The sequence below is a fragment of the Elephantulus edwardii genome, unplaced genomic scaffold (genome assembly GCF_000299155.1).
Source record: "Elephantulus edwardii isolate Elephantulus edwardi_28Jun2011 unplaced genomic scaffold, EleEdw1.0 scaffold00254, whole genome shotgun sequence".
Lineage (NCBI taxonomy): Eukaryota > Metazoa > Chordata > Mammalia > Macroscelidea > Macroscelididae > Elephantulus > Elephantulus edwardii.
Window position 1 is genome coordinate 2,501,022 of NW_006400004.1, and position 27,527 is coordinate 2,528,548.

The 27,527-nt window shown below is 36.7% G+C and overlaps 1 protein-coding gene across 1 annotated transcript in view; it reads right to left on the reverse strand.

Moving 5' to 3' along the window:
- Nucleotides 1-27,527, reverse strand: part of ADAMTS6 (ADAM metallopeptidase with thrombospondin type 1 motif, 6) — a 509,355-nt gene that overhangs the window by 7,947 nt on the left and 473,881 nt on the right. The window contains exons 22-23 of the mRNA XM_006899365.1: nt 19,297-19,473; nt 14,214-14,370 (exon numbers count right to left, since the gene is read on the reverse strand). Of these exons, the coding sequence (XP_006899427.1) occupies nt 14,214-14,370; nt 19,297-19,473 (334 nt within the window). The remainder of the gene's footprint in view (nt 1-14,213; nt 14,371-19,296; nt 19,474-27,527) is intronic.

The following is a 27,527-nucleotide window of genomic DNA, read 5'->3' on the forward strand; positions in this document are numbered from 1 at the left end:
CACACACACACACACACACACTGAGGAGCTTATATGGAACCTGTACCTGGATCAAAAGGTAGCTTGAACAGCATGGGAGATACTGCATAGTTCAAAATCAGGAAAAGCATGTATCAAGGTTATATTATTTCACCATATTTATTTAGTCTGTATGCTGAGCAAATAACCTGAGAAGCTGGACTATGAATAACAAGGATAACAAGGCATCAGGATTGGAGGAAAACTCATTTACAGCCTGCGATATACAGGTAACACAAACTTGTTTGAATTTTTGTCAGCTGATATTCTGTCTTCTGTGACACAAGTGTCTTACTAGTAAGGTCAGAATCATTGTTATTGCTTCCTCCTTATGTCCAATCAGCAAAACGTCATCAATACAATAATTGTGATGATGTGAAGAGAATGAAGATGAAAGTCCTTGTGGACTTAATTATGACATAATGATGCAGAGTTTATATACCTTGAGGAAGGACTGTGCAAGTGTATTTTCTGTTGGTCCTTCAAAAACTGGCCTTGAGTAAAAGGTATTATCCATATCAATAGTTGCATTATCTAGAGGTGTATTAATTTGTTCAAGCAAAGAAATCACATCTGAAATAGCAGCTGTAATTGCAGAGACTAATTAGCAAAGTTTACAATAATTTACTGGCATCCTGCCAAGATCTATCTGCTTTTTTCACACAGGCCAAAAAAAAGATGGACTTAATATAAGACTCCTTTAATAACTTGTCCTTCATAAGCCCTCTCCTCTGACCACAGTGACATTTCAGTTTGCTAATTGAGTTAGGACAACTACCATTGTCAAATATGACTGCTATAAAATAACAATCAAGGAAGTTTTCAATAATGCTAGGCCCCTCTTCACAACTTGATTCTATTACCATTGTGTTAAAAATTGTGCCTCTGAACATGCTAGTTCCTCAAAGTCTTTGTATATCTTCTTTTATAATACACCAAAGCTGGCATTTTAACTTATTTTGTGTATACCATCCCTTTTTTGTTTCTGTGAACCAACTGTCTGACATACTTTGGGCATGTTGTAAGGAGGGTCCACTTCTTGGAATGGGACATCATTCTTGGGAGGGTCGGGAGATAGTGCAAGAGAGGAAAGACCCTCAATGAAAGAGATTGATCCAGTGACTGGGATAATGGGGGTAGGTGTGTGAGAGACAGTCATGATAGAGCAGGGTCAGAGCTGTTGTACACAGGGTCACTATGAGTCACAAGTGACTCGATGGCACATAACAACAATAAGATAAACATTGACACCTCATGCTATGCATATTTTTATTCTTTATGATGGAGAGCCCAGTCATCAGCACCTTTTAATACCAGAGAGACTTGAGAACAAATTCTGAAAAATCATCCTTATAACTTTTCCCTCTAATTCTACTTTGATATCCAGTTTCTTAACCTAGATTCTCTGGAGAAAAAATCCAGAGGAAAATATATACACAAGGCTGCTCTTCTTATGTGGTTGCAATGAAGCTAAAATCTGTAGGTCACATTTCAGGTGACGCTGTTGTTGTTTGTTGTTATGTGACTTTGAATCACTTGAGATTCTTTTTTTTTTTATTACTTGAGATTCTTAGTGACCCTATGAAAACAGCTCTGAACCCTGCTCTATCTTGAGTCAATCTTGTCTTTGACACACCTACTCCCACGACCCTAGCCACTGAGCCAATCCATCTCATTGAGTGTCTTCCTTTCTTGAACTGTCCCTTCACCCTCCCAAGCATGAATCACTTTCCTAGGACTGGTCCATCCTTGCAAAATGCCCAAAGTATGTCAGAGAGAGCTTCAAAATCCTAGTCTCCAGGCAAAACAGTTTGTTCTCCTAGCAGTCTGTAGTATATTCAATACTCTTCTCCAGCACCATAGCTCAAAGACATTAACTCTTCTGACCATGGCCCAGATCAGGTACACTTTAACCTCCAGACTGACACTGTTGCTCTTCAGTACTCTAGAGAGGTCTCTTACAGCAGACTTTCCAAATGCAATTCATCTTTTGATTTTCTGGCTACTGATATCAAGAGTGATGATTGTGGAGCCAAACAAACTTAAGCTGTTAAAATCTCAATCTCTTCACCATCTATCATGATGCTGTCAATAGGCCCAGTGGTGATAATCTTTATTTTCTTGATGTTGAGTTTCAATCTATGTTTAAAGGCTCCAGTCCTTGGCCTACAGCAAATGCTTCAGGCCCTCTTTACTTTTGGCAAGCAAGGTTGTATCATCTGCATAATGCAGGTCGTTGTTCTTCCAAACCTGATGCCATATTTCTCCTCGTAAAGCCCAGCCTCCCAGATGAACTGTTACATATATAGATTGAAAAGGTACATGATGATGGTGCTGTAGAATCTAGCAAATATTTAAATGCAAGTTAAACAGCTGACTTCTGGCTTATGTATCAAGAATAAGATGCCAGAGAATGGTAAATTGGATGCAGGATTTAGAGAGAACAAATTTTGCCAGAATACCAATAAGACGCAGGTCACATTCCTAAGGAAATTTCCCTTTTGACTAATTGGCTGCTCACATTATGCCATAAAATAAAGGATGGTTATGTAATATCTGTCAAACCATTAAGAATTATAGTCTGTACAAGTTGATACATAATCTTAACTATTATAATGCCGTACTTTGGAGATCTCTCTCTCTCTCTTTTTTGCCTCTATGTCTTTCAGATTTCCTTTTTTTAAAATAAATTTTTTTAGTTGTCATTTTAACAAAAGTTTACAGACAAATTAGATTTTCATTCATTCATTTTTGCACATTTACCCCTCTCCCTACCTTCCCCTTCCCCAAGTTTATTTATTTCTTTTCATTAGTTTATTTATAAAATTCTAATACAAATTTGAACAAATTCTTTCAATATCCCTCACCCCTCCACCCGTCAAATTGTACAACCCAATGATTAATCCCCCCCTCCTCCTGCACATCCACATCCCTTTACTTCCAGCCTCTCCCACCCCTCCTGGATCCTTATACTCATTCTATAATAACAGTCTTATACAATATTTATCCTTGTGGGACTGAGTTAGTTCACTCAGTATAACACTCTCTAATTCCTCCTAAGTTATTGTCACTTTCATTTTCTTAAACACCCTCAATTTCTTGTCGTTATTTTATTTTTAAAAATCTTAATATGCTACTATTTTACTTTTGAAGACAAGTATGTTTAATTTCTCTATTCCTGTGTTTAGTTTCCTTAACTCAATTTTAACTCATAGAAATTCCATCCAAGTAAGCATAGAAGTTCTGTTCCATAGGATTTTCAGAGCTATGACTATTTAGAAATATATCAACAAGCCAGTCTTCCATCGTAAGTGAGTAGGTTTAAAACACTGACCTGTCATCCATTAGTAGAGCACTTAACCATTTGTGTCACTGAAGGACTCCAATCCTCCAATTGGCATCTAGACCTCTATACTTGTTTATGATTAATAATACCTAGCTATCTAGTAACTTGTGGGTGCTATGAAGCTGAACACTGTGACACTAATGTGTCAAATGCAATAATGACTACCCATGGTGAACAGTGTTTGGTGGAGCTCCCCGATTAAAACAAGCTTGGAAGCAGGAGTGGCATCCACTTCCATAAATAGCTTGCCTCTGGAAACACTATGAGCCTGGAAAAAGGTTGAAAGTCACGCAAGTGCTGAGGACTTTTGTTCATAGGGTTGCTGTGAGTCGCCTCCGAGTCGACGGTACTTAACAACCACAGTTATCTATATCTAAAACCTAGAAGTCAACCTAAACATTACCATACACCTCATCCCTATATCTAATTGTTAATCAGGTTATTCTTATTCTTTTCATTTTATTATCTATCCCCATCCCCTTTCCCTGACTTTATCAGACTCCTTTTGATCTCGATTGTATCCAGGAAGCTCTGGTGGTCTAGTGGTAAGAAACTACACTGCAATTTCAAGGGCACATGGTTCTAATCCATTAGCTGCTCTGCAGTAAAAGGATTGGTAATTTCCTCCCATGCAATTTACTACCTTTGAAAACCTGCTTGAGGGTCTGTTATGGGTCAATCCCAACGTGAAGGCACACAACAATAACAACAACAGCAGCAGTAGATAGTCACCAGTTGAGTCACTAACTAGACTAATCTTTTATTATAATTTTCTAATTCTATTCTCACAGGTCATCCGTCTTCTGCTTCTTCACACTCTGTCACCCCGAGCATTACACAACAGACCATATCTATTCATATCATTCCTCAGTTTATCTTTGCTTGCTCCCGTTGGCTCATAGAAAAAATTTATACTTAGGTCTATTGTAGACAGGACCCTTCAAAACCAAGTTCCTGACTTTCTCTTTGTAGTTTAATATGTATTGTCTGCTTACATTATACTGCATGTGGCCAAACTAAACTCCATGATTGCACTAACTCTTCCTTTGCCAGGAATGCCACATATCTCAATGGGTATTTTTCTAAAAATTGTTTCAAGTCTTCCAGTGCCTAGATGAAACTTGCATTCTCCATGATTCCTCTGATGATTAAATGGTCACTTGTCTCAATCTTTGTTATAGCATCATTCATGCTATGAAAATTATGTTACCTTTTTCTTTTTCTATCAAACTATGTCCACTTAAAAACAAGGGACCATGTTGCACTTCTTTTATAGTTTCAAGGCCTAACTTGTCACAAAGAAGTATACTTACTAAGTTTCAGTGCCTAACCTGGCACAAAGAGGTATATTTACTAAGTACATGACTTAATTGTTCAGTAATGGAGTGGCTGAAATAAAAAACCATCTCATGGAGAAATGGAGCAAGTTCAATAAAATGGTAGTGTTAGAATCTAAGTGGTGAGTGAATATTCATTGTGAAATTCTTTCCATTTCTCTGCACATTTTAAAAGTTTGCAATGAAATGTAGGGAGGAAAACTATTATTCAAACCTTGGTAGTAAAATTAATTCTCAAGATCCTGTCAGATGGCCATTTGACCCACAGAGACCATAGTGAAAGATCCTATTTTAGATCCAAATAAATCTTTCCTGATCCTACCTGTCTTGGGGTAGATAGTAACTGGTCTCTCATCTGCCTGTCAATAAGAGCCAAAGAAAGTTGATTCTGCTTCAGGAAAAGGGCTTCATACTATTCTCTTGCCTTAGCCAAAATATGCCTTTTCCCAGCTACTGGACTTTTCTCCCAGACGCTTAATTTAAGTAGATGGTATTATTTCTCTCCCTAGTTGATTCCCACAAACCCCATCAGACCACTCTTCCACTATCTTCTTGCAACAGCTTCTTCTCTTTGAAACATATTTTTCTTCTTATTCCACATCTCTGTAGATGTCACAAATTATGATTCAGTTCAACCCTTTTCCCAGGGTATATACTGGGGATTTCCCACTAATCAAGGCTTCTTTTTTAAAAAAAATTATTAATTTTAATGAGCATTTACAGAGATTTTGGATTTCCTTTCATTTATTGTTGCATTTTTCTCCCTGCCCACTCCTCCTCCACCCAGTTCACTCTTCTCTTTAAAAAGTAAAAGAAAAATTCCTTCATTGGTATACAATCCCCCCTACCCTCTATGCCAAGTACACTCCACTATGCAACCTTCATTCTGGACTCTTGTCATAACCATAATACCTAATCATATATCGCTTTCAAACTGTTCTCTCTCTCATCTGTTTCAATGCAGTATACATAATTTATCCAATTTTTCTCAGTTTCACCCCAACCCTGATGTCAGTCCCATTCTACAACAGTGGCATTATGCAGTATTTGTCCTTTTGTGACTGAGATATTTCCTCCAGGGTCACCCATTTTGCATTAGTTCATTGTTTTTCAATGCAGCATAGTACTCCATTTTGTGAATATACCAGCGTTTCTCTATCCAATCATTTGTTGATGGGCACTTAGGTTGTTTACAGCTCTTTGCTATTGTGAACAAAGCCACAATAAACATGAATGTTCATATATCTGACTGGGTGGCAGTTATGGTTTCTTTACGGTATATTTCCAGTAGAGGAATTTCTGGGTCAAATGGTATTTCTATTTGCAACTTTTTGAGAAAGCGCCATACAGCAATGAAATTGAACATCTGAACAGATGCAGTACAAAAGAAGAAACTGAAAAAGTAATAAAACAACTTCCAAGTAAAAGAAGCCCTGGACCAGATGGCTTTACAAGTGAATTTTATAAGACATTCAGAGAAGAACTGTCACCGATTTTACATAAACTATTTCAGAAAATAGAAAAAGATGGAATTCTCCCAGACTCATTTTATGAAGCAAATATATCCTTAATACCTAAGCCAGGTAAAAACAGCACCAAAATAGAAAACTATAGGCTAATATATCTTATGAACATAGATACATCGAGGCTTCTTACAGACCACTTTGTCTATGGAGCCTGACTTGATCACTGAAGTTAGAGTTAAATTCAGAAAGCACGAGTTTCAAAAGAAGAACTCCCTAAGCAAACTGCTGTAGTTAACATATCTTACATAGGCTTTTTAAAAAGTATCAGTCATAGGACTATGAATTTATTAATGTATTTAAATTTCCACAGTATATTACAGTAAATATTCAATTTCAAGAACTCAAATATTCAATAATTAGCTGATAATTAAGTGAACAGTTAAAGATATTGAAAAGCTTCCACTCAATACTATAAGGAAGCTAAAAGAAATACAAAATGAGTTATTACAGATAGTCTTTGTACTGTAAATATAATTTGGAATTCAAAACAGGTGATTCTCTTTCTTTTTAAATAAGTCAAGAACATTAAAAAATAAAAATCCTAAGATTAGTCATCTTTCTAGGATTAACAATTTCCGAAAATATCCTGTTTTTACTGAGAAAGTTAAAAATATTATCTTAAATGTTTACTTCAGTTTAATATTAATACTAGGCAATGGAATGACCACAAGGCATTTACCCCAAATCTCAGAGTAACATCTATTTTTTTTTCTTAAAAAAGTTATTTATAACAGAAATGAGTGTAGTTGCAAATGATAATCCAGCCACTGGAAAAAGTATTGCTTCTTCAGTTATGAAACTTATGTACTAAAGAGTATCTCTGGGAGAAATTATTAAAGGACCTAAAATAAAGCTAGAAACAATTTAGAAACTTACAATGTTATAAGTATGTAAAAATGCTAGCTTTTCAACAGTGGCCAAGATTCAACTTATTGACTTAGTCTAAAGGTCGTGCTAGAAGTGTATCAACTTTGTAAAAGATTCGTATGTTAATTAGTGAATTAAGGATACTGCCATGATGAACAGGAGAGCCTGATGCCACCACAATGCTCAGGAGTGCCAAGCTGCTACTTGGGAGCACCACACTGCTGGAATCTGAGTGAGGGGTTTAAAAACACTGACATACAGACTCTGGTTTCAACGCTGACACCCCACGCTGGGACTGATGCTGGCACTTGAGTAAGGTACTTTGTGGAGGGGGGGTGTCGCTGCTATTTGGCTAGATCACAGGGGGCTCCTTAGGCTCAGTCAGAACTGACTGAGACAGCTGGAGCTCATTCTCGAAGGGAAAACCAAAGCTTCCTGGTTTTCAAATCAGTCTCCATGCTCCACCTTGCATCTCCTCATGTCAAGTTCATCAACTGCTTTTAGCCCAGAGCACCTTGGAATGTCCTAGTTGCATTAGTTGGCTGACAGAGGAGGCTGCTTTCAGAGACCTTTTCTCTACTGAACTGAAGGAGACGTCCCTTGGGTCATAAGGCAGAGAGAAACCCAGGAAGGGTGGTAGCTGGCCTACCACCCCCTACCAGTTTCTGGAGGAATGACTTCAGATCAAGAATCTTCTATCACCTCAGACATGAAAAACTCTCCCACAACCATGTCACATAGGATGCAGGCTACTTCACCCCCTATACAAGCTCAAAGCAAGATGTCACCCTTAAAAAAGTGACACAGTATTAATAGATTTCCTCAAGCCAGAAATTCTGATGAAACTTTCTGACACAGAATTTAAAAGGAGAATGAATATTTCTAATGGGTGAAAGACAAACTTGAAGAATTACAAGACACTATAAGCAAAAACCAGGAAGAGCTTAAAAAAAATCCAAAACAATGCAGATAAAACAAAGCATTAGAGGCTCTGGAAAAATAAGAAATCACAATCCAGACTATGAGAACCAATGTTTCAGATGCTGTCAACATGATGGAAGGACAAATGAACAGAGTTGAAGAGATAGAACACAGAATCAGTGAAATAGAAGATAGAATTGTCACCATTGATCTCCTAGAACAAAAAGCAGAATCAAAAAGGAAGAAAAAAGAAGAAAACCTAAGAATAATGTGGGACACAATCAAGAGCAATAAAATGCACATAATCAGAATCCCAGAACAGGAAGAAACAACTAAAGGCACCAAAAAAGTTGTGGAAGAATTATTAGAAGAAAACTTTCCAGGCATAATAAAGAATGAGAGATTATAAACTCAAGAAGCTGAGCCAACACCATATAAAATAGACCCCCAAAGGATAAAAAAAAAAAAAACCAAACCAAGACATATCAGTCAAATTTGCCAGAACGGAAGATAAGGAGAGATTTCTGAAAGCACTGAGGGAGAAACAAAGAATAACCTATAAGAGAGAGCAAATAAGATTCAGTGCCAATTTCCCAGCAGAAACAATGTGAGCAAGGAGACAATGGAATTAAATAAATCAAACACTCAAAGAAGGCAACTGTCAATCAAAAGTACTGTACCCAGAAAAACTGTCCATCAGTATGAAGGAGAGATCAAGATATTCCCAGAAAAACAGAACATAAGTGAGTTTATAAAAACAAGATCAACATTGCAGGAAAAACTGACAGATGCCTTTCTTACAGAGATGCCACAGAGAGGTGGAGGGAACAAAGTAACTAGCAACAACACCAAAAAGTGCTCAACAAAATAAAAGCAATGAAACTGCACCTCTCAATAATCACACAGAACATAAATGGTTTAAATGTACCACTGAAGGGAAAAAGGGTAGTAGATTGGATAAAAACCAAAATCCATCAATATGCTGTCAATAAGAGACACACCTGAAAAATTAAGATAAATAAAGATTAAAAATAAAAGGCTGGGGAAAATATACCAAGCAAATGGCAACCAGAAAAAAGCAGGAGTAGCGATATTGATCTCTGATAAAACTGATTTCAATGCAAACACCATCACAAAGGACAAGGAAAGTCACTACATAATGATTAAAGTGTCAATAGAATATGAAGACATAATAATAATAATAAATTTCTATGCACCACATAAAAGACCTGCAAAATATACTTTTTTAAAAAACCAACAAATCTATAAAAAGAAATAGACAACACTACTACAGTACTTAGAGACTTCAATACACCACTCTCAAGAAAAGACAGGACTTCCAGACAGAAACTCAACAAAGATACTGAAGAATTAAGCCACGCAATAAACCAACTCAATCTCACAGATATTTATAGGCTAATACATCCCCAAAAAGCACAGTATACCTTCTCCTCTACTATGCACAGAATATTCTCCAGAATAGATGACATTTTAGAACACAAGTCAAGCATCAATAAATTTAAAAAAAACCCCAACAACCCAGAAATAATACAAAGCATCTTCTCTGACCATAATGCTACACAATTAGAAATCAATAACAAGAGGATAAAGAAGGGGGGGAAAAACACATCTGGAAGCTGAACAACACCTTGCTTGAACATGAGTCGATACTAGAGGAAATAAAAAATGAAATTAAAAAGTTTCTTGAAACAAATGACAATGAAAACACAATGTACCAAAACCTCTGGGAAACAGACAAAGTAGTAATCAGAGGTCAATTTATAGCAATGAGCAAACACATTAAAAGACAGGAAAAAAATGGCCATTGACTCTCTAACTCAACATCTCCAATAAATTGAAAAAGAACAGCATGAAAACTCAACATAATCCAAAAAAATTAAAATTCTAAAAGTTAGGGCAGAAATAAATGAAATAGAAAATAGAAAAACAATTGAGACCATCAACAAAAGCAGGAGTTGGTTCTTTGAAAAGGTCAGTAAAATAGACAAACAGCTAGCAAAACTAACAAAAGAAAAGAAAGAAATGACACAAATAATCCAAAGAAGAGGTGAAACGGGCAATGTCCAACAGAACCAACTAAAATAAAAAAGGTTAACAATGGAATATTATGAAAAACTGTACGCAAACAAATCTGAAAACCTAGAGGAAATGGACAAATACTTAGAAAATTACAACCTACCTAAACTGACACAAACCAAGATTGAACACTTGAACAGACCAATAACAAAAGAAGAAATTGAAAAGGTAATAACACAACTTTCAGCCAAAAAAAGTCCTGGATCAGATGGTCTTATAAGTGAATTTTATTAAACATTCAGAAAAGAACTGTCACCAATTCTAAATAAACTATTTCAGAAAATTAAAAAAAAATGGAATTCTCACAGATTCATTCTAGGAAGCAAACATATCCTTGATACCAAAGCCAGGTAAAGGCACCACCAAAGTAGAAAACTATATGCCAATATCTCTCATAGATATTGATGCCAACATAGATACAAAAATCCTGAATAAAACCTTAACCAATAAAATTCAATGATACATTAAAGAAATAATTCACCATGACCAAGTGGGATTCATAGCAGGTATGCAAGGATAGTTCAACAAAAGAAAAACAATCAGTGTAATTCAACACATTAACAAAGCAAAGATAAAAAAACCACACGATCGTATCAATTGATGCAAAAAAAAAAAGCCTTAAAAAAATCCAACACCCTTTTCTGATTAAAATAATCAACAAATAGGAATAGAAGGAAATTTCCTCAACATAGTAAAAAGTATACACGCAAACCTGAGAGCCAACATTACTCTCAATGGAGAGAGATTAAAGGCATTACCTTTGAGGACAGAACTAGGCAAGGATGCCCACTATCACCTCTCCTGTTCAATATTGTATTAGAAGTCTTAGGAATAGCAGTAAGACAAGAGAATGAAATAAGAGGTATCCAAATTGGCCAAAAAGAGGTAAAATTATCTCTATATGTGGATGATATGATACTATACTTAGAAAACTATAAAGACTCTGCAAGAAAAATACTGGATATAGTTGACAAATTCAGCAAAGTGGCAGGATACAAGATCAACAAAGAAAAATCAATTAAATTTCTCTACAGTGACAAAGACAATATAGAACTAGCGCTAAGAAAAAACAATACCTTTCACAATAGATAATCACAAGATTAAATACTTAGGAGTAAATAGAAACAGAAAGACAAAGGCTCTATTAAAAGAAAATTACAAAACATTACTACAAGAAACAAAAAGAGACCTGGAGAAATGGAAGAATATTCCTCACCCATGGAAAGGAAGACTCAATATTGTGAAAATGACAATCCTACCAAATCCAATCTACACTTTCAATGCAATCCCAATACAAATATGAATCCCATTCTTCAATGAGATGGCAAAGGCAATATCTCTCATTTCATTTGGAATGGAAAGAGGCCCGGAATAAGCAGAGCATTCCTTAAAAAGAGAAACAAGGTAGGAGGCATCTAACTCCCTAATTTCAAATCCTACTACACTGCTGTGGTGGTCAAGACAGTGTGGTACTGGTACAATGCGAGACACATAGATCAATGGAAAAGAATTGAGAACCAAGAAATCAACCCATCTGTCTATGATCAACTGATTTTTGACAAGTAGATGAAATCAGTTAAGTGAGAAAACGACAACCTTTTTAACAAATGGTGTTGGCAAAATTGGAAAATCATCTGCAGAAAACTCAAACAAGACTCACACCTCACACCATACACAAAAAACAACTCAAAGTAAATCAAGGACCAAGGATTAAAATAAAGAATTATAAACTTCACTAGAGAAAAGCTTGGAAGAACCCTAGAAGCATTAATCCACAACATGAATAGTCTTCCAAGCATGCTGATAAACCTACAACTAGGAAAGGATAAAATAGAGGAATGGAACCTTCTAAGAATCAAATCTTTACACACATCCAAAAACTTCTTCAACAGGGTAAAAAGGGAAGCCACAGACAGGTAAAAAATATTTGGTAATGACATGTCAGATAAGGGACTTATATCTAGCATTTATAGAATAATCAAGTGCCACAAGATAAAGGTAAAGCCAGTTGAAAAATGGACACAGGATATGAACAGACACTTCACCAAGGAAGACATTCAGATGGTGAACAAACATATAAAGAAATGTTCAAAATCCCTAGTTCTAAGAAAGATGCAAATGAAAACAACTATGAGATATCACCTCAATCCAGTAAGAATAGAAAAATTCAACAGAGCAGCAAACAACAAATGCTGGTGAGGTTGTGGAGAAACTAGAACTCTTATTCACTGTTGGTGGGAGGGTAAAATGGTGCAACCATTATGAAAGGAAGTATGGCGCTTTCTCCAAAAGTTGGAATAGATATACATTTGACCCAGCAATTCTACTACTGGAATGTACCCTAAAGAAAACAAAACTGCCACCCAAGCACACCCAAGTCTATTGCTGCTTTGTTCACAATAGCAAAGAGTTGGAAACAATCCACGTGCCCATTAACAAAGAAATGGATAGAGAAGATCTGTATAATCACACAATGGAATAGTAGGCAGCACTGAAAAACAAAAACTTCATGAACTATTATACACAATGGATGACCATGGAAGACATTATGCTGAGTGAAATATCTGTCACAAAAGGACAAGTACTGCATAATGCCATTGTTACAAAACAGGACTGACATGGGGGTTGGGGAGAAACTAAGAAAAGAGGGGACAAATAATGTACATTGCATTAAACTGATGAGGAAGAGAATTGCATAAAAGGAATATATGATTAGGAATTATTGACATGACAAGAGTCCAAGAGCTGCATAGTAAAGTGGCTGGAGGCAGGGTGGGGAGAACAACTGAATAACAATGAAAGAACTACTTAAAAAAAGAAAAAGCCAACTTTGGGGAGGGTGGTCAGGGAGGAAAATGTGCAACAATGTATGAATGGAAATACAAGTTTTTTATTAACTTTCATTAAAATCTCAATTAAAAAAGGGAATTAAAAATAGTATGTAAATGTAACTGAACCTGGCATGCATGTGCACTCTGCCAAATCTGGGTTCAAATCCTGCATACCATTTCTCAGTTTTGTAATTTACAATCTTTGTGTTTTGGACAATTTATTAACCAACCTCAGTTTCCTCATTAGTAATATCAACTATCGTTCATAGACAGATACACACATAGAAATTATAGAAAAGAATGTCTGTCCATATGGGACTTAAAAGATAATGTATGCTGTTGTTAGTTGCCATCAGGTTGACTATAATTCATAATGGCATCATGTGTTTGCAGTAAAACTGTTTTATGAGATATTTAAGCCTGTGACCTTTCTGAAGAAGATTGGCAACCTACTAACCTACTTTCTAAAGTTTCTGAGTTAATTCCAACTATTAACTTTTAAGCCAGCAGTAGATTGCTAAGCTACTTATATCACCCATGGATTGACTCCTTTTCTTTTTATTGCCATCCCTTCAAAACAGACTCATAGCTGACCCTCCAACGAGTTTCCTGAGGCTATAAATTACACGAGAGGAAATTGCTCATAATCTTTCTCCTGAGTAGATAGATTTGAACTATCTGCCTTTGGCTTAGCAGTTCAACTCCTTGCTCATCAGACCACCATAGTGTCTCTCCCTCTCCCTCTCCTTCTCCCTCTCCCTCTACCTATCCCTCTCTCTCTGCTGTTTGTATAGGTATATGGGAATCTTTAAACTCTGATAGGGGTGCTCAAGTAGTATAAATGGAGAACATTTGGCTGACAATGGAAAGTTTGGTGTTTTGAGTGGTTTAGTGATAAGAAGTTGTGCTGCCAACCAAAAAGCATGCACTTTGCATCCACTACTACTCTGCAGGGATAAAGAGGGGCAATCTCCTTTCAGGTGATTTACTTCCTTTGAAAACTTTCTAGAGATTCAGCTATAAGTTGGTTTCAACTTATAGAATAAAGCGACAACAACAAAAGTGATCTACTTCAGAAAAATCAACCATTGGTACTCTTACAGAATACAGTTCTACTCTGACCACCTTGGGGCCACCATGAGTTAGAGTTGATTTGAGGGCAACTGATGCATTTGTGCTGTGTTTTGTTTGTTTGTTTCTGTACCCTGGTGGGTGCCTAGAGACCATGCGTGGGTATATGCTCCCAAACCCCTTCTCCATGGAAACTCACCTTCAGTATTGGATATGGGGGTACTGTCACATTTGCTTTCACACTGCTGCATCGATGGAGGCCGAACATTTTCTGGACAGTCACTAGATGCCTGTCCCGTGTAGGAGAGACACTGCACAGTCCTCATTTGCTGCCCAAGGCCACACTGAGCAGAACACTAAATCCAAAGACACAGAAATTAAATACTGTTACTGACAATTTGTAGGAGGTTAAAAAAGATATTACACCATAAAAAAATATATATATATTGCACCATATTCTAAACACATGAGATTGGCACAGGACAGAGAAGAGTTTAGAGCTGTTGTACATAGGGTTGCTATGAGTCGCAAGCGACTTGACGGCACATAACAACAACAATAACAATTCTAAACACTACACATGTTACCTTTTGAAGTTCATTTTAGAAAGGTGTATGATTAAGTCATTCAATATATTATTTTGGAAACTCAAGTTTTTCTTATTACCCTCAAAGTTGGAAATAATAGTGTTCTCTGAAGACAACACAGAGGAATTTCTCAAGATACCACTTCAACAGTGTCAAGCAAAACTTGTAAACTCTAATGAGAATGTAACAAGAACATTTTCATGACGAAGTGGGATAATCTGATTCTAAGGCTGGGAGATCATTTATTACATTTATCTATTACAGACTTGTGAATGAATAATCTGGTAGTCAACTAGAGTTTTCTAAATTTTATAAAAATGTTATTTAAGTACAATAGCAGTGACGATTTGGGCTCTACTGGTGGGGCCACGTTTAAAAAAATGTGTCTCAATTTTTTTTAAGGTATTATAATGATGAAAATAGTACAGGATAGAACAGTGTTCAGGTCAGTTGGTCATGGGTTGGTGTGAGTTGCAGTTGACTCACTGGCACCTAACAACAATACCCGCCCGAGAAGTGATGTGGGTTTTACCAAGTAGCAGATTTCTTTCTCCCAGAATAACAGAATGCTTGTGAGATTTGGAATTCTAGAGACGAGAAGCTTATGGGTGCCAAAACAGGGTGATGCTTACAAAGTAAACTAACAGCAGCCTGTCTGGATTTGCTTGCAGGAAGCCTCAAAGCACTCACAGGACTTGCAAAGATATTCATAAAGACACTGTGAGGGTTCATTATATGTGCCAACTTAGCTATATTATGGTGGCCAATTTTCTTTTATCTTATTTTATTTTTTGCCAAACTCAAGTCTGTATGTAATAGATGAAGTAATACATAGTTTTTAAACCAGTTGGTTGGTCATAAGTAAAGCAGATTACCCTCCATAATATTGGTGGGCTTCATCTAATCAGTTTAAGGCCTTACAATTAAAAAATGGGTATGTTTCCCAGGGAGTATTCAGCCTCCATGCTGCAAATATATATTTACCCCAAAATTTGTCCACTTGTCTTCCCATTATTTAAATTAATCTATGAATTTCTGAAGACTAGAAGACTCTCCAACTTGTCACTAGCCAGATTTTTAACTTGCCAGCCCTTCACATACACGAGTCAATGTCAATCTCTCTCTTCTTAAAGGAAGGCTAAGTAGGTAGATACATAGACAGCTATGTAGATAGGTAACTTGGTAAGGAGTTGTGCTGCCAACCCAAAGGTAGGAAGTTCAACTCTACCAGCTGATCTGCACTGATGCGTAATCTCCTCCTATGTATTTTATATCCTGTGAAAACCTGCTGGATGGTTAGCTATGAGTTGGCTCCAACTCAAGGGAACACAACAATAAGACATTCATTAGTTCCTTCCCCCCCCCCAAGAATTCTAAGAGAGATACCAGTTTTATACTTCTAAACCACCAGCAGCTCCATGTGAAAAAAAACATGCAATCTCCTGCATGAATTATAACTTTAGAAATCCACTGGAGATTCAACTCTAAGTTGATTCCAACTTGACAGCAGAGATGTTTTTGAGACTACAGAATGGCTAATAAATACACTGGAGAATTTATGAAAAGATATTTGGGAATAGCATTTCCCTGGATATTTGGAGTCTTAGGAAAATGAACTGAAAATACGGATGAGATAAAAAAGACTTAACATATTTAAAAGAAAGAAAAAAAATACTGGGCCATTGTAAATTTAGTGAAATCATTTAACATTCAAAAACTTTCAACTAATCTCTGTAAAACAGTTCATTGAAACAAGGCATATGTAAGAAAAGACAGGTTTACCTGGTTTAAAGTAAACCATGATAACATGTATCTACTGATTTTTAATAGCATAATATCAGTTATGTATTAGAAAACTGTCACCTTCTACCATGAAATGCTTTGACATGAAGTACATATGTTTTCATTTGTACTCACAGTGAGCATTTTGCAAACTAAATTAATATGCCATAAATGTAAAAGCATTGATTTATTTTTATTACAATAATTCTTTTTTCTTTCCACAAGGTTGAAAACAGTCATTATATTTGTCTAAATGATAACTGAAAATTGTATCCCTCTCCCAAATTAAATAGAGAACAAACAACAAAATATCAAACTTGAAACTTTCACTTAAGAAGAACCAAAACAACTTTTTTAAAGCTCCAACAAAAACCTTTCCAATATGCTGTTATTGAATCAATTCCAACTCATAATTTTTGGTCTTGTTCTGATTACTCATACTGAGCTTTTCTATCATTTTCTTTGCTTAGCGGTAAGGAGTTGGTTTGCCCATTTGCAGGTAAGTGGTTCAAATCCACCAGCAGCTCCACAAGAGAAAGATAGGCAATCTCTTCCTGTGTGATTTACAGCTTCTGAAAAACCACTGGAGGGTCAGCGATAAGTTGGTTCTGAGTCAACACCAATAAATAACAACAACTTTCTACAAATGTAGACAATATGATTCCTGTGTACCCAGTTAGACGAGATCCATGTGTGTAGTTACTTTTGGTTTGTTGTTGTTGTTGTGACGTGCCATCAAGTCGTTTGCGACTCATAGCAACCCTATGTACAACAGCCCTAAACCGTGCTCTATCCTGTGCCAATCTCATTGCCTCTGACACACCCATCCCAATTACCCCAGTCACTGAATCAATCCACCTCATAGAGGGTCTTCCACTCCTGCGCTGTCCCTCCACTCTGCCCAGCATGATGTCCCTCTCTAAAGACCTGTATATAGATCTCTTCCAGTCAGTTGGCCAAGTGGTTGTTCTCCAGATTTCTTGGCACAACTTGGTGAGCACATCCACAGCAGCATCTGTTAGCTGAAATATGTCAATTGGTACTTTAAAATATATTTACAATGATATTTATAATCATTGATTATACAAAATTTTACCCTGTGTTTTCCATTCTCATTTCAGGCACAAAGACCCTATTTTCCAAATATCAATCCCTTTTGTTTCTAATGTTTGCATTCCAGTTACCAACTACTATTAATGCACTTAGAGTGTGTGTTTGAACAGTTGGCAGAAGTTGGTATTTATCTTCAATGTCTTCATCTTTGGCTTTAGTGGTTGATGCACATGCTTGAGTAATAGTCATATTTATAGGTGTTCTTAGTCTAGGCAGGATTATTATCCTATCAATGGAAGCATTGTACTTAAGGACAGACCTTGAACTATTTCAATGGTGTATATTTTTAAATAAGTAATGGCAGACTAAGATCACAAAATGGGAATATCTTAGTGACTTCCTATATGTCTTTGTGATTTATTTTTTTTTTTAATAAACAAAATTAAACGCACTGCCATCAAGTCTGCTTCAACTCACGGGAAGCCTCCATCTGGTTTCAGAATATGTTAATCTTTTCTAGAGGAGATTTCCTTCTGCTTCCTGTGGAATAACTTCTAGATTTAAGTTTCAATCCTTTTGGTAAGTAGCCCAACATGTAATACACTATTCCACTAGGACTCCTATCATTAAGTCTCAGATATTAGAAAGTGATTTTGTATTATAACTTATAAAGTTAATTCTGAAACTGTCAGATAAGAAAGCTCTTTTCTGGAGCATTTTTAAAAAGTAAGCAAATGTAAATCTTCTTTGATATTCAGAAAAAATTAAGGGAAAATGTTTACTCTTCCATCTATACAAATATAGTACCTTGTTTTGAAAAGAATTAGGTCAAGATAACACTATCTGAAAGTATATGAGAATTAAGTAAGAGATAGTAATTGAGATATAAAATGGAAATGAGTCTAATATAAAAATAGATATACAAAGTCCTATACACATGCATATTTCCTAATTCATGGTATATACTAAGTAAAAATTAGTTATAGGATAAGTGTTACTAACGTTTCAAAGATTATTAGTCATATTATCAAAATAATTATTATTGTGCAGTTTACAAAGCCATTGTTTTCCATTCAATTATATATACAGATCATATCTTAGGACATTAATTACAGCCCCTGCATTATAACATCACACCTCCTTCTTCCTCCTTGTGATTCTTATTTCCACTCATTCTTTTAGCCTACGCCTTCTTGCCCTTTAAGCTTTTTCCCTGGGCAAACACTTCCCTTTTGATCTCCTATGACTAAGTGTTCTATGGCGTGTGTATACCCCTGGTGTTACTGTTCACTTAGAAGCCTAGCTATCATTTGTCTGAAAGTTGACTGAATTTCAGGCTCAATGTGTTAGTAATAACAAAGTCTCTGCGTTCCACATGTTTCTATTAGACCAATAAGCTTGGTAATTTTTGTGATTTTGAGTTTTGTGCATATTTTTCTCCTGCTTTGCACTCTACTGTGATACCTTTGAGGGTAGTCAGCAGTAATAGCAAGGTATCAAACTAACTTTTGAATAAGAGGCCATTATCTCTATTTTGCAAGTGAATTTGAGCACCAATAATAGATTCCAAAGTTTTGGTAGATTTAAATATCAGGCCATATAAAGGATTCCTCTTTACAGTTTAAATAAACATATTTAAAATGGTAGGATAAAAGGAGATGTAAGTAGGAAGGATGCAGAAAAGTGTCTGAGGGTATGTATTATGTGCCCACGTGTGTACGCTGCTGTTTGTACAAAGTATGTGCACACTCTGCATACCTAGTTCTCACCATATCTAATGACCAACTAGGAACCAGTTGGTTCCTAGGTCTTTGTCTCAAGGTGCCACATCAGCAAGAGCCCTCAGTTCAATTGTCTTACCTGGCCCCAGTCTCCTGCAACCCATCTAGGAGGAGGGCAGCGACCCAAACTGCAACGGATGCGGACAGGAGGCTTGCTTTCCTCTGGGCACTGTGCAGCTGGGAATGTTTTAGAAAGGTCGCTGCTCTTACACAGAACAATCCGATGTTTGAATCCGGGGCCACATTTTGGAGTGCACTGTAAATAAAACAAATAATAATGAATACCGGCAGCCTAAAGACAGAAGAGAATTTGAGAAGTCTTTCTTGGAGTAAATGCATACTTGGGTATACAGTACACATACACATAAAATTCTAGGCACTCTCTCATATATGAGAATTCCTTAAGTTTTTGAACAGAAGTACTTTTATCTTTTCCCTAAGGTCTTTAAGAGCTAAACTCAATGTTTGCTTTTCTTGGCTAACATTTTCTTCTTTTACTGGGGTAGGTTTATTCTTTTATTCCTCCCTACACTTGGCTTCCTTCAGCTGTGATAAGATGCTATTTTTTTTTTTTAAGAGTGTGGAATCCTTGGTTTCCTACTTACCGGGTGTGGTCTTCTGAAAATAATTCTCATGTTATTTGTAGACCTCAAGAACTTATCTCTGTGAAGCAAGCTTAAGAATATAATGTGTATTCATATGGTGTGATAGCTAGAAATATACAACCATTTTATTGTTGTTGTTATGTGTTATCAAGTCGCCTGCAACTCATAGCGACTCTATGAACAACAGCCCTAAAACCTACTCTATTATCCTGTGTCACTCTTACTGTCTCTGACACACCTACCCCCATTACCCAAGTCACTAATCAACCCATCTCATCAAGGGTCTTCCTCTCTTGTACTGTCCCTCCACCTTCCCAAGCATGACATCCCTTTCCACAGACTGGTCCCTCCTTTCAACATGTTCAAAGTATGCAGCCTGGTCTCACCCTCTGTAGGACGAACCTGTTCTCCTAGCTGTCCATGGTATATTCAATACTCTTCTCCAGAACCATAGCTCAAAGGCATCAATTCTCCTTCTATCATCCCTAGTGATTGTCGAGCTTTCTGATGCATAGAAAGCAATTGCAAAGACTTTAGCCTTGATCAGGAACACCTTAATTTCCAGACTGACATCATTGCTCTTCAGTATTTTGGCCAGATCTCTGACAGCTGACTTTCCCAGTGCAATTCATCTTTTAGTTTCCTGGCTGCTGGTGCCGAGTGTTGATTGTGGAACCAAGCAAACTGAAGCTATCCAGAATCTCAATCTCTTCACCATCTATCATGATGCTGCCAATTGGGCCATGGTGAGAGTCTTTGTTTTCTTGAAGTTGAGCTTCAGTTCGCATTGATGGCTGCAGTTCTTGACCTTCTGCAACAAGGGCCTCAAGTCCTCCTCAGTTTCAGCAAGCAAGGTTGTGTCATCTGCATAATGTAGACTGCTGATAAGTCTTCCTCCAATCCTGATGCTGCATTTCCCCTCATTGAGCCTAGCCTCCCAGATAACCCATTCTGCTTACAGACTGAAAAGGTATGGAGATAGACACATCCCTAGCAAAGACCCTTCCCAATTTTGAAGCATGCATTACTTCCTTGCTCTGTTCTGACAACTGCCTCCTGGTACATGTATAGGTTTCGTATAAGCACAATCAAGTGTTCTGGGATCCCCATTCTTCTCAGAATCAGCCACAGTTTGTTGTGATCCACACAGTCAAATGCCTTTGCATAGTCAATGAAACACAGATAAACATTCATCTGGTACTCCCTGCTTTCAGCCAAGATCCATCTAACATCAGCTATAATATCCCTAGTACCACGACCTCTTCTAAACCTAGCCTGCACTTTAGGCAGTTCTCTGTTGATGTGTTGTTCCAGCCGTTTTTGGGCAATCTTTAGTGGAATTTTGCTTGCATATGATAGTAATGATATGTTCGATAACTTCTGCATTCTGTTGGGATGCCTTTCTTTGAAATGGGAACAGTCAGTTGGCGAAGTGGTTGTCCTTCAGATTTCTTGGTGCAGCCATGAGTGAATGCTTATTGAACAGAAAATCTCTGTTCATTAGCTAATTGTAATAAATTTGACTGGTCTTCAGAATTGGGCTATCCGTTCTCCAGAATACAGAAAGATGCTCCTTACTATGTCACAACCCTATTATTTGCTTCTTCTCCAGGCTAATTAAAATGCTGTGTCTATAATTAGGCTCCCTACTTAATGATGATTGAATCTTCCAGTTTGTCTGTACTCATCTTTTACTTAAAATCTGTATCACCTCACAGTCATCTAAGGACTATAACCACAAAATTTTGAAGCTTTGTATCTATTCTTCACATTTCACAAATAATTCCTTACGTCCTCTAAGAATTGTAGTAGTAGGATATAAAATGGTATACAAATGTATGGACACACAGGTAAGCATCATGATAGAGAATATAGAACTTATCTTCCATTACTAGTAACTACCTATCTCTTTTCCAGTGATTTATATACATATCTTCTCAGTCTTCCTAGATCACAAATAACATTATGGTTAGTTTCTGTTTTATCTTGTGGCCCCTCTCATTATCTACCAGGGGGCATATATATGCTGCTCTCTAGCTGGTAAAATGGTGGTTTTGATTCATTATCTGGTGAGGAGATCCTCAAGTTGTTTTTCTAGGAAGTTTCCTAGATCTGGGATAGAGAGATCCAGGTGAATACTGGATAGAACTGTGAGTGGCTTTATCAGGGACAATCTTTAAGCCTGGTACATTATGAGAAAAAAAAAATTATAACATTTCTGCATATGAATATCAAAGATTCCAGGCAAACTCTCCATTATAATGTATTTAATTACATTTCTTTCAACTTAGAAAAATATTTACCAAAATGTTTTGGTATTTTTTAAAGAAGAGTACATAGTTATTACTAGTAAGCCTCTAGGAAAGGTTTTTGTCAGCTTCTGAAAGATCAGAAAGGAAATTCCTATTCCCTGTAACTCCTTTTCATAGTCACAAAAGCAATTTTATTTACTGCTCTACCCACTGTGAGAGAGCTCTGGTGGCCTAGTGTCAAAAAGCTGCACTGCAACCCTGAAGGTATGCTGTTCGAGGCCACCAGCTGCTCCTTGGGAGAAGGATGGGCAATCTCTTTCTGGTGCAATTAACTGTCTCTGAAAACTCACTGGAGGGCCAACTATGGTTCAGTTCCGACTTTGTGGTACATAACACAACATACCCACTGTGTTACTCTACCCACAATCAATTACTAAAAATGTAGACTCATTGCATCAAATATGTACCAACACATAGCTGGCCCTCCACTGGGTTTCTGAGGCTAAATCACATGGGAAAGATTGCCTATATTTCTACCTACACACTGCTGGTTGATTTGAACTGATAGCGAAGTGCTGCTTTTGGGTTGGCAACTTAACTCCCTATGGACTCAGACAGCAACTCTCCCTAATCAATTATTAGATCTTATTAATCCATGATAAATGGTAAAAAGATTAAAGTTGTCAAGGACTTAACTTGATTTGAGTCTATAACCAATATCCATGGGAGCAATAGTCAACTCTTCACTAGGGTTCAGCCACCTGCAGAGAATTTGCATTTTCACTCCAGATATGCTGAATCAGGATCTACATTTTAACAAGATTCCCTCCTCCACCCTCCATTCTTATGTGTATATTAAGAATCCCCTAGGAATTGATAAGACTCAGCTGGACTATCTTGTTAAAATGCAAACGGTGATTCATTGTATCTGAGGTAGATGAAAATTCTAATAGAGAGCTGAGCTGGCATGAACCTCCTCTAATTCAAAATCTTGCTATTCTGATACAACAAAAGAATAGGCGAGGATGTTGGAGCTTGTCCACAGAATGCAGTGATGCTTTTGAAAGCTAGTTATCCAGGGAAGGTCAAAAGACAAAAATCACTTAAATAACAAGATGTTAAGAAATGTGAAAGCTGTGTCCTCATTAGTTTGACAAAAGGCTACTGAGAAATCATCTTCCATGAAGATAATTTGGGGTTTTTGGTTTTGTTTTTTTCTGTAAGTCCTACATAGGTTTCACAGATAGGAAACTGTTTCTGTCTTTGCAACAATAGAAATTTTATATTAGAGCTGCTGGCACAGCAAAGGAAAGGGTCAAAGGGCAAATTCTTGCTGCAACATATTTGCACCAGTTGAACCTCACCCTTGCGATTAGCAAAGCTCAAACAGCTGAAAGTTGGGAGTGGGGTGGGGGCTAAGAAAGGAGGGGATAAAGGAGTGAAGCTCTCACAAGCATGCCATGAGAAAATTGTGTGAAAGATCTACTAAAGGTTAATGGGAAGAAATTCTTTTTTTTTCTTAATTATTTTTGACTGCACCTCAGAGGGACCTCCTCTTCCTCAGTGGGAGGTGCTCCATTCCTCTGAGAACAGGTTTTTTGCTATGATTACTGTCTTTATAGTTACTAAGCTATTAATTTCACTTAATGCTAATTAGTTTTAGCCTAGGGAAGATGTGGGTAAGGAAAAGGAAAAGATGCAGGCAAAAGGAAATAAATTTAAAATAGACAGGAGAAACTGCATGGGGCAAAAATCATCTCTTTTCTCTTGAACAAAGGGTGGAGATGATGTTTGAAATGATGTTCAATTAGAATTTTCTTAGATGATAACTACAGCATTTATTCATCTGTGCTAATCCCAGAAAACTTTTCCTGAGTTGACAATGGAAAGGCAGCAGAAGCAGCCACCAAACCACTCAGTGCACCCAAACTACACAGCATCACCTATTCCTCCTAAATTTCATCTGCAGTATTTTAAAGGAAAGAGTAGAAATGTGATCAAAAGTCCCATTGACTTATACACACAGTCCTCAAACAGCCTGTGGGTGAGTCTCTTTAGAGCCATTTGAGCCACTAGTTGTGCATAAGAATAAAAATGCTAACAGCAGCAGTTGGAGAACCTGGCTGTTGTAGGGCCATCCCACGGACAAAAGAGAACAACAGAACTTAAGACAAGGGGATGCACTTCCACAGCTGGCACACTGAAGTGCTAGCAATTGCTAACTTACAAGCCCTCTGGTCAGAAATTGCTTTCATTTGGAGAATCTGGTCATGCCATTCCTCAGAAAAAAAGAGGACAATAGACTTCATGGGAGGGAGCCACAATATGTTGAGATTCTCACCCCATTGCACTACAGAACACAGTGGACCTAAGAGGCAAATTTTCCCACTCCACAGACCCAGAAAGGACTTCCAATTCATCAAGTGGTCTATCCCCATAGACTGAACACTTTAAGCTTGCAATTAATCATTAACATCATAAAGAATTATCAACAATCTATGCAGACACAACATTGTTAAGTGCTGTTGAGTCGCCTGCAACACATAGTGACCCTATGTATAGCAGCTCTGAATCTCCTATCCTGAACCAGTCTCACTTATTCCAACACACCAATCCCCATTGCCCCAGTTACTGTATCAATCCTTCTCATTGGGGTCTTCCTCTCCTCTGTTGTCCCTCCACCCTTCTGAGCATGATGTCATTCTCCAAGGACTGGTCTCTCCTGGTTACATGCCCAAAGTATATGAGACATAATAGAAATGGTATAGTACATACCAAGAAAAACTTCACATAAAGTCAAGAAAGCAGCATGCAGTCTCAAACATTATGAAAAAAAAATTAACGAGAAAGAGAGCAAGTGAGCACATACTGCAGACCCAATGAATATCTGAGAGTGAGAGAGGCAGAAGAAATATATTGAAGTTGAGACATACAAACAGCAACTGATGAAGGTACAAATGATGGAAAAAAGAAAGTAAAACATATATAAAATGAATACTCCAGAATTGGAACAAGGAAATATATTAATGTTATATCTTGGAGTTATATGAACAGCTATGGAACAAGCTATGGAACAAATGATAAGTAAAAGCAGTAAATAAGGCTAATATTCCAGACACAGGGATCCAGAAGCAATAAATCAACACAAAGGAACTTGAACAACTACAGAATAAACTGCAAAAGGTGGAAGAAATAATTGAAACTACAGACAAAGTGGTACAAACATTAAAAAAAAAATCATCAAGATAGAGAAGGTATAGCCAACACAATATTGGAATTCATGAAATGCAATGTGGAATATTAAGACCTAAATCATAGAAGTTTCTAATATTTTGGAGGGACAAAAAGGCAGAATAGAAGACACATAACCCAGAGTTACTGAACTGGAAAACAAGATGCTCAAAGGAAACACTCTAGGGTAAAAAAAAAATCAGTGATGAGACAGAAGGAAAATGATGAAAACATTAGAATCATATGAGATAACATCAAAAGGAATGGCATATGTATGACTGGAATCCAGAACACAAAGAAGGCACTCGGAAAACTGTGTAGAGGTACTAGAAGAAAACTTCCCAGGTATTATAAAGAACATGGAAATCCACATTCAAGAAGCTCAGTGAACCCCAAACTGACTAGACTCCTAATGAAAAACATCAATACATAGTATAGCAAAATTCTAAAAAAAAAAAGATAAAGATAGAATACTAAAAGCAGCTAAAGGAAGACAGAGTCACCTACAAAAGAGAAATAATTACATTGTTTTTATTTCCCATGAGAGCAAGAAGAAAATGAGGTGCCATAAACAGAAGACTGAAATTAAACAATAGCCAGCTGAGGGTCCTATATTCACAAAGCTGTCCATCAAATATGAATAAGAAATTAGATCATTTACAGAAAAGCAGGAACTTAAGAAGCTTGTGAAAATAAGACCAAATCTACAAGAAATAGTAAATTAACTCCGTCAGAGACAGCAAAGAAAAGTGGATGGACCAGAATAACCAGAAGCAACAGGAAAACAAACACAGCAATATGACAGTGATAAATCCTGACTTGTCAATAATCTCACCTACTGTTAATGGAACAAATTCTCCAATCAAGATAAAAAGAGTACTCGAATGAATAAAAAAAGAAACCCTTCAGCATGCTGCCTACAAGAAACCAGGAAAAAGAAAGACTAAAAATCAAAGGCTGGAAAACAATGTACTAAGAAAATTATATCTTCAAAAAAGCAGGCATAACAATATTAATCTATGGTAATATACACTTCAGGATGAAAACTACCATAGAAGATAGGGAAGGGTACCATATAGTGATTAAAGGCACAGTAGATGAAGAAGATATAACCTTGGTCAACAACTATACACCATGTGATAGACCTGAAAAATACATAAAACAGCAATTAGCAGAACTGAACAAAGAAATAGACAACACCACACTGGTGGTAGGAGGAGACTTTAACACTTTCACCAGATAGGTCAACTAAAAAAAAAACTTAACAGAGATACAGAATATCTAAACTATACTACCAGTTAACTTGACCTTATGGATGTATTCAGGGTACTTCACTCAACTAAAAGTCAATCTGCTTTCTTCTCAGGTGCACATGGTACATTCTCCAGAGTTGATCATATCTTAGGATACAAATCAAGCTGCAACAATTAAAACACATTGAAATTACATAAAGCATCTCTTCAGACTACAATGCCATGTAATTCCACTTATGTGGAAGCTAAATAACACCATACTTCAATATGATAGTCATAGAAGAAATGAAAAAAAAAAGGGAGGCGGGGAAGTTCCCCAAACAAATGGTAATGAAAATAAAACATACCAAAACAAGGATACAACAAAGACAGTCCTCAGGGGGCAATTCATAGCAATAGGTAAATACACATAAAAAGAAGAATGAAGCAAAATGAATGGTCTAAGAAAATACCTCCATAAAATAGGATAGAAAAGAATAACAATAACATCTAACTCAAAGAAAGGACATTATAAGGACAAGAACTGAGATCAAAGAGATAGAAAACAGAAAAACAATTGAAACCATCAACAATACCAGGAGCTGATTCTTTGAAAGGTTAGCAAAATTGATAAACCATTGACAAACATAAAAATGAAACGAAAGAGAAGACACAAATAACTCAAAAAATGAAAGGTGATATCACAGCAGAACTAGATAAAATTAAATCTATAATATTGGAATATTATGAAACACTATATTCCAACAAAATTTAAAACCTAGAGAAAGAGGTCAAATTCCTTGAAACTGCCCTATCCTGATTGACACAGACAAATGTAGAACATTTGAATAAACCTATCACTAAAGAATAAATTGAACAAGTCATAAACTTTCCCTCCAAAGAAAGTCTAGATAGTTTCAAAGATGGGTACAAGGATGAATTCTACCAAACACTCAGAGAAAAACTGTCATAAATTCCACTTAAACTATT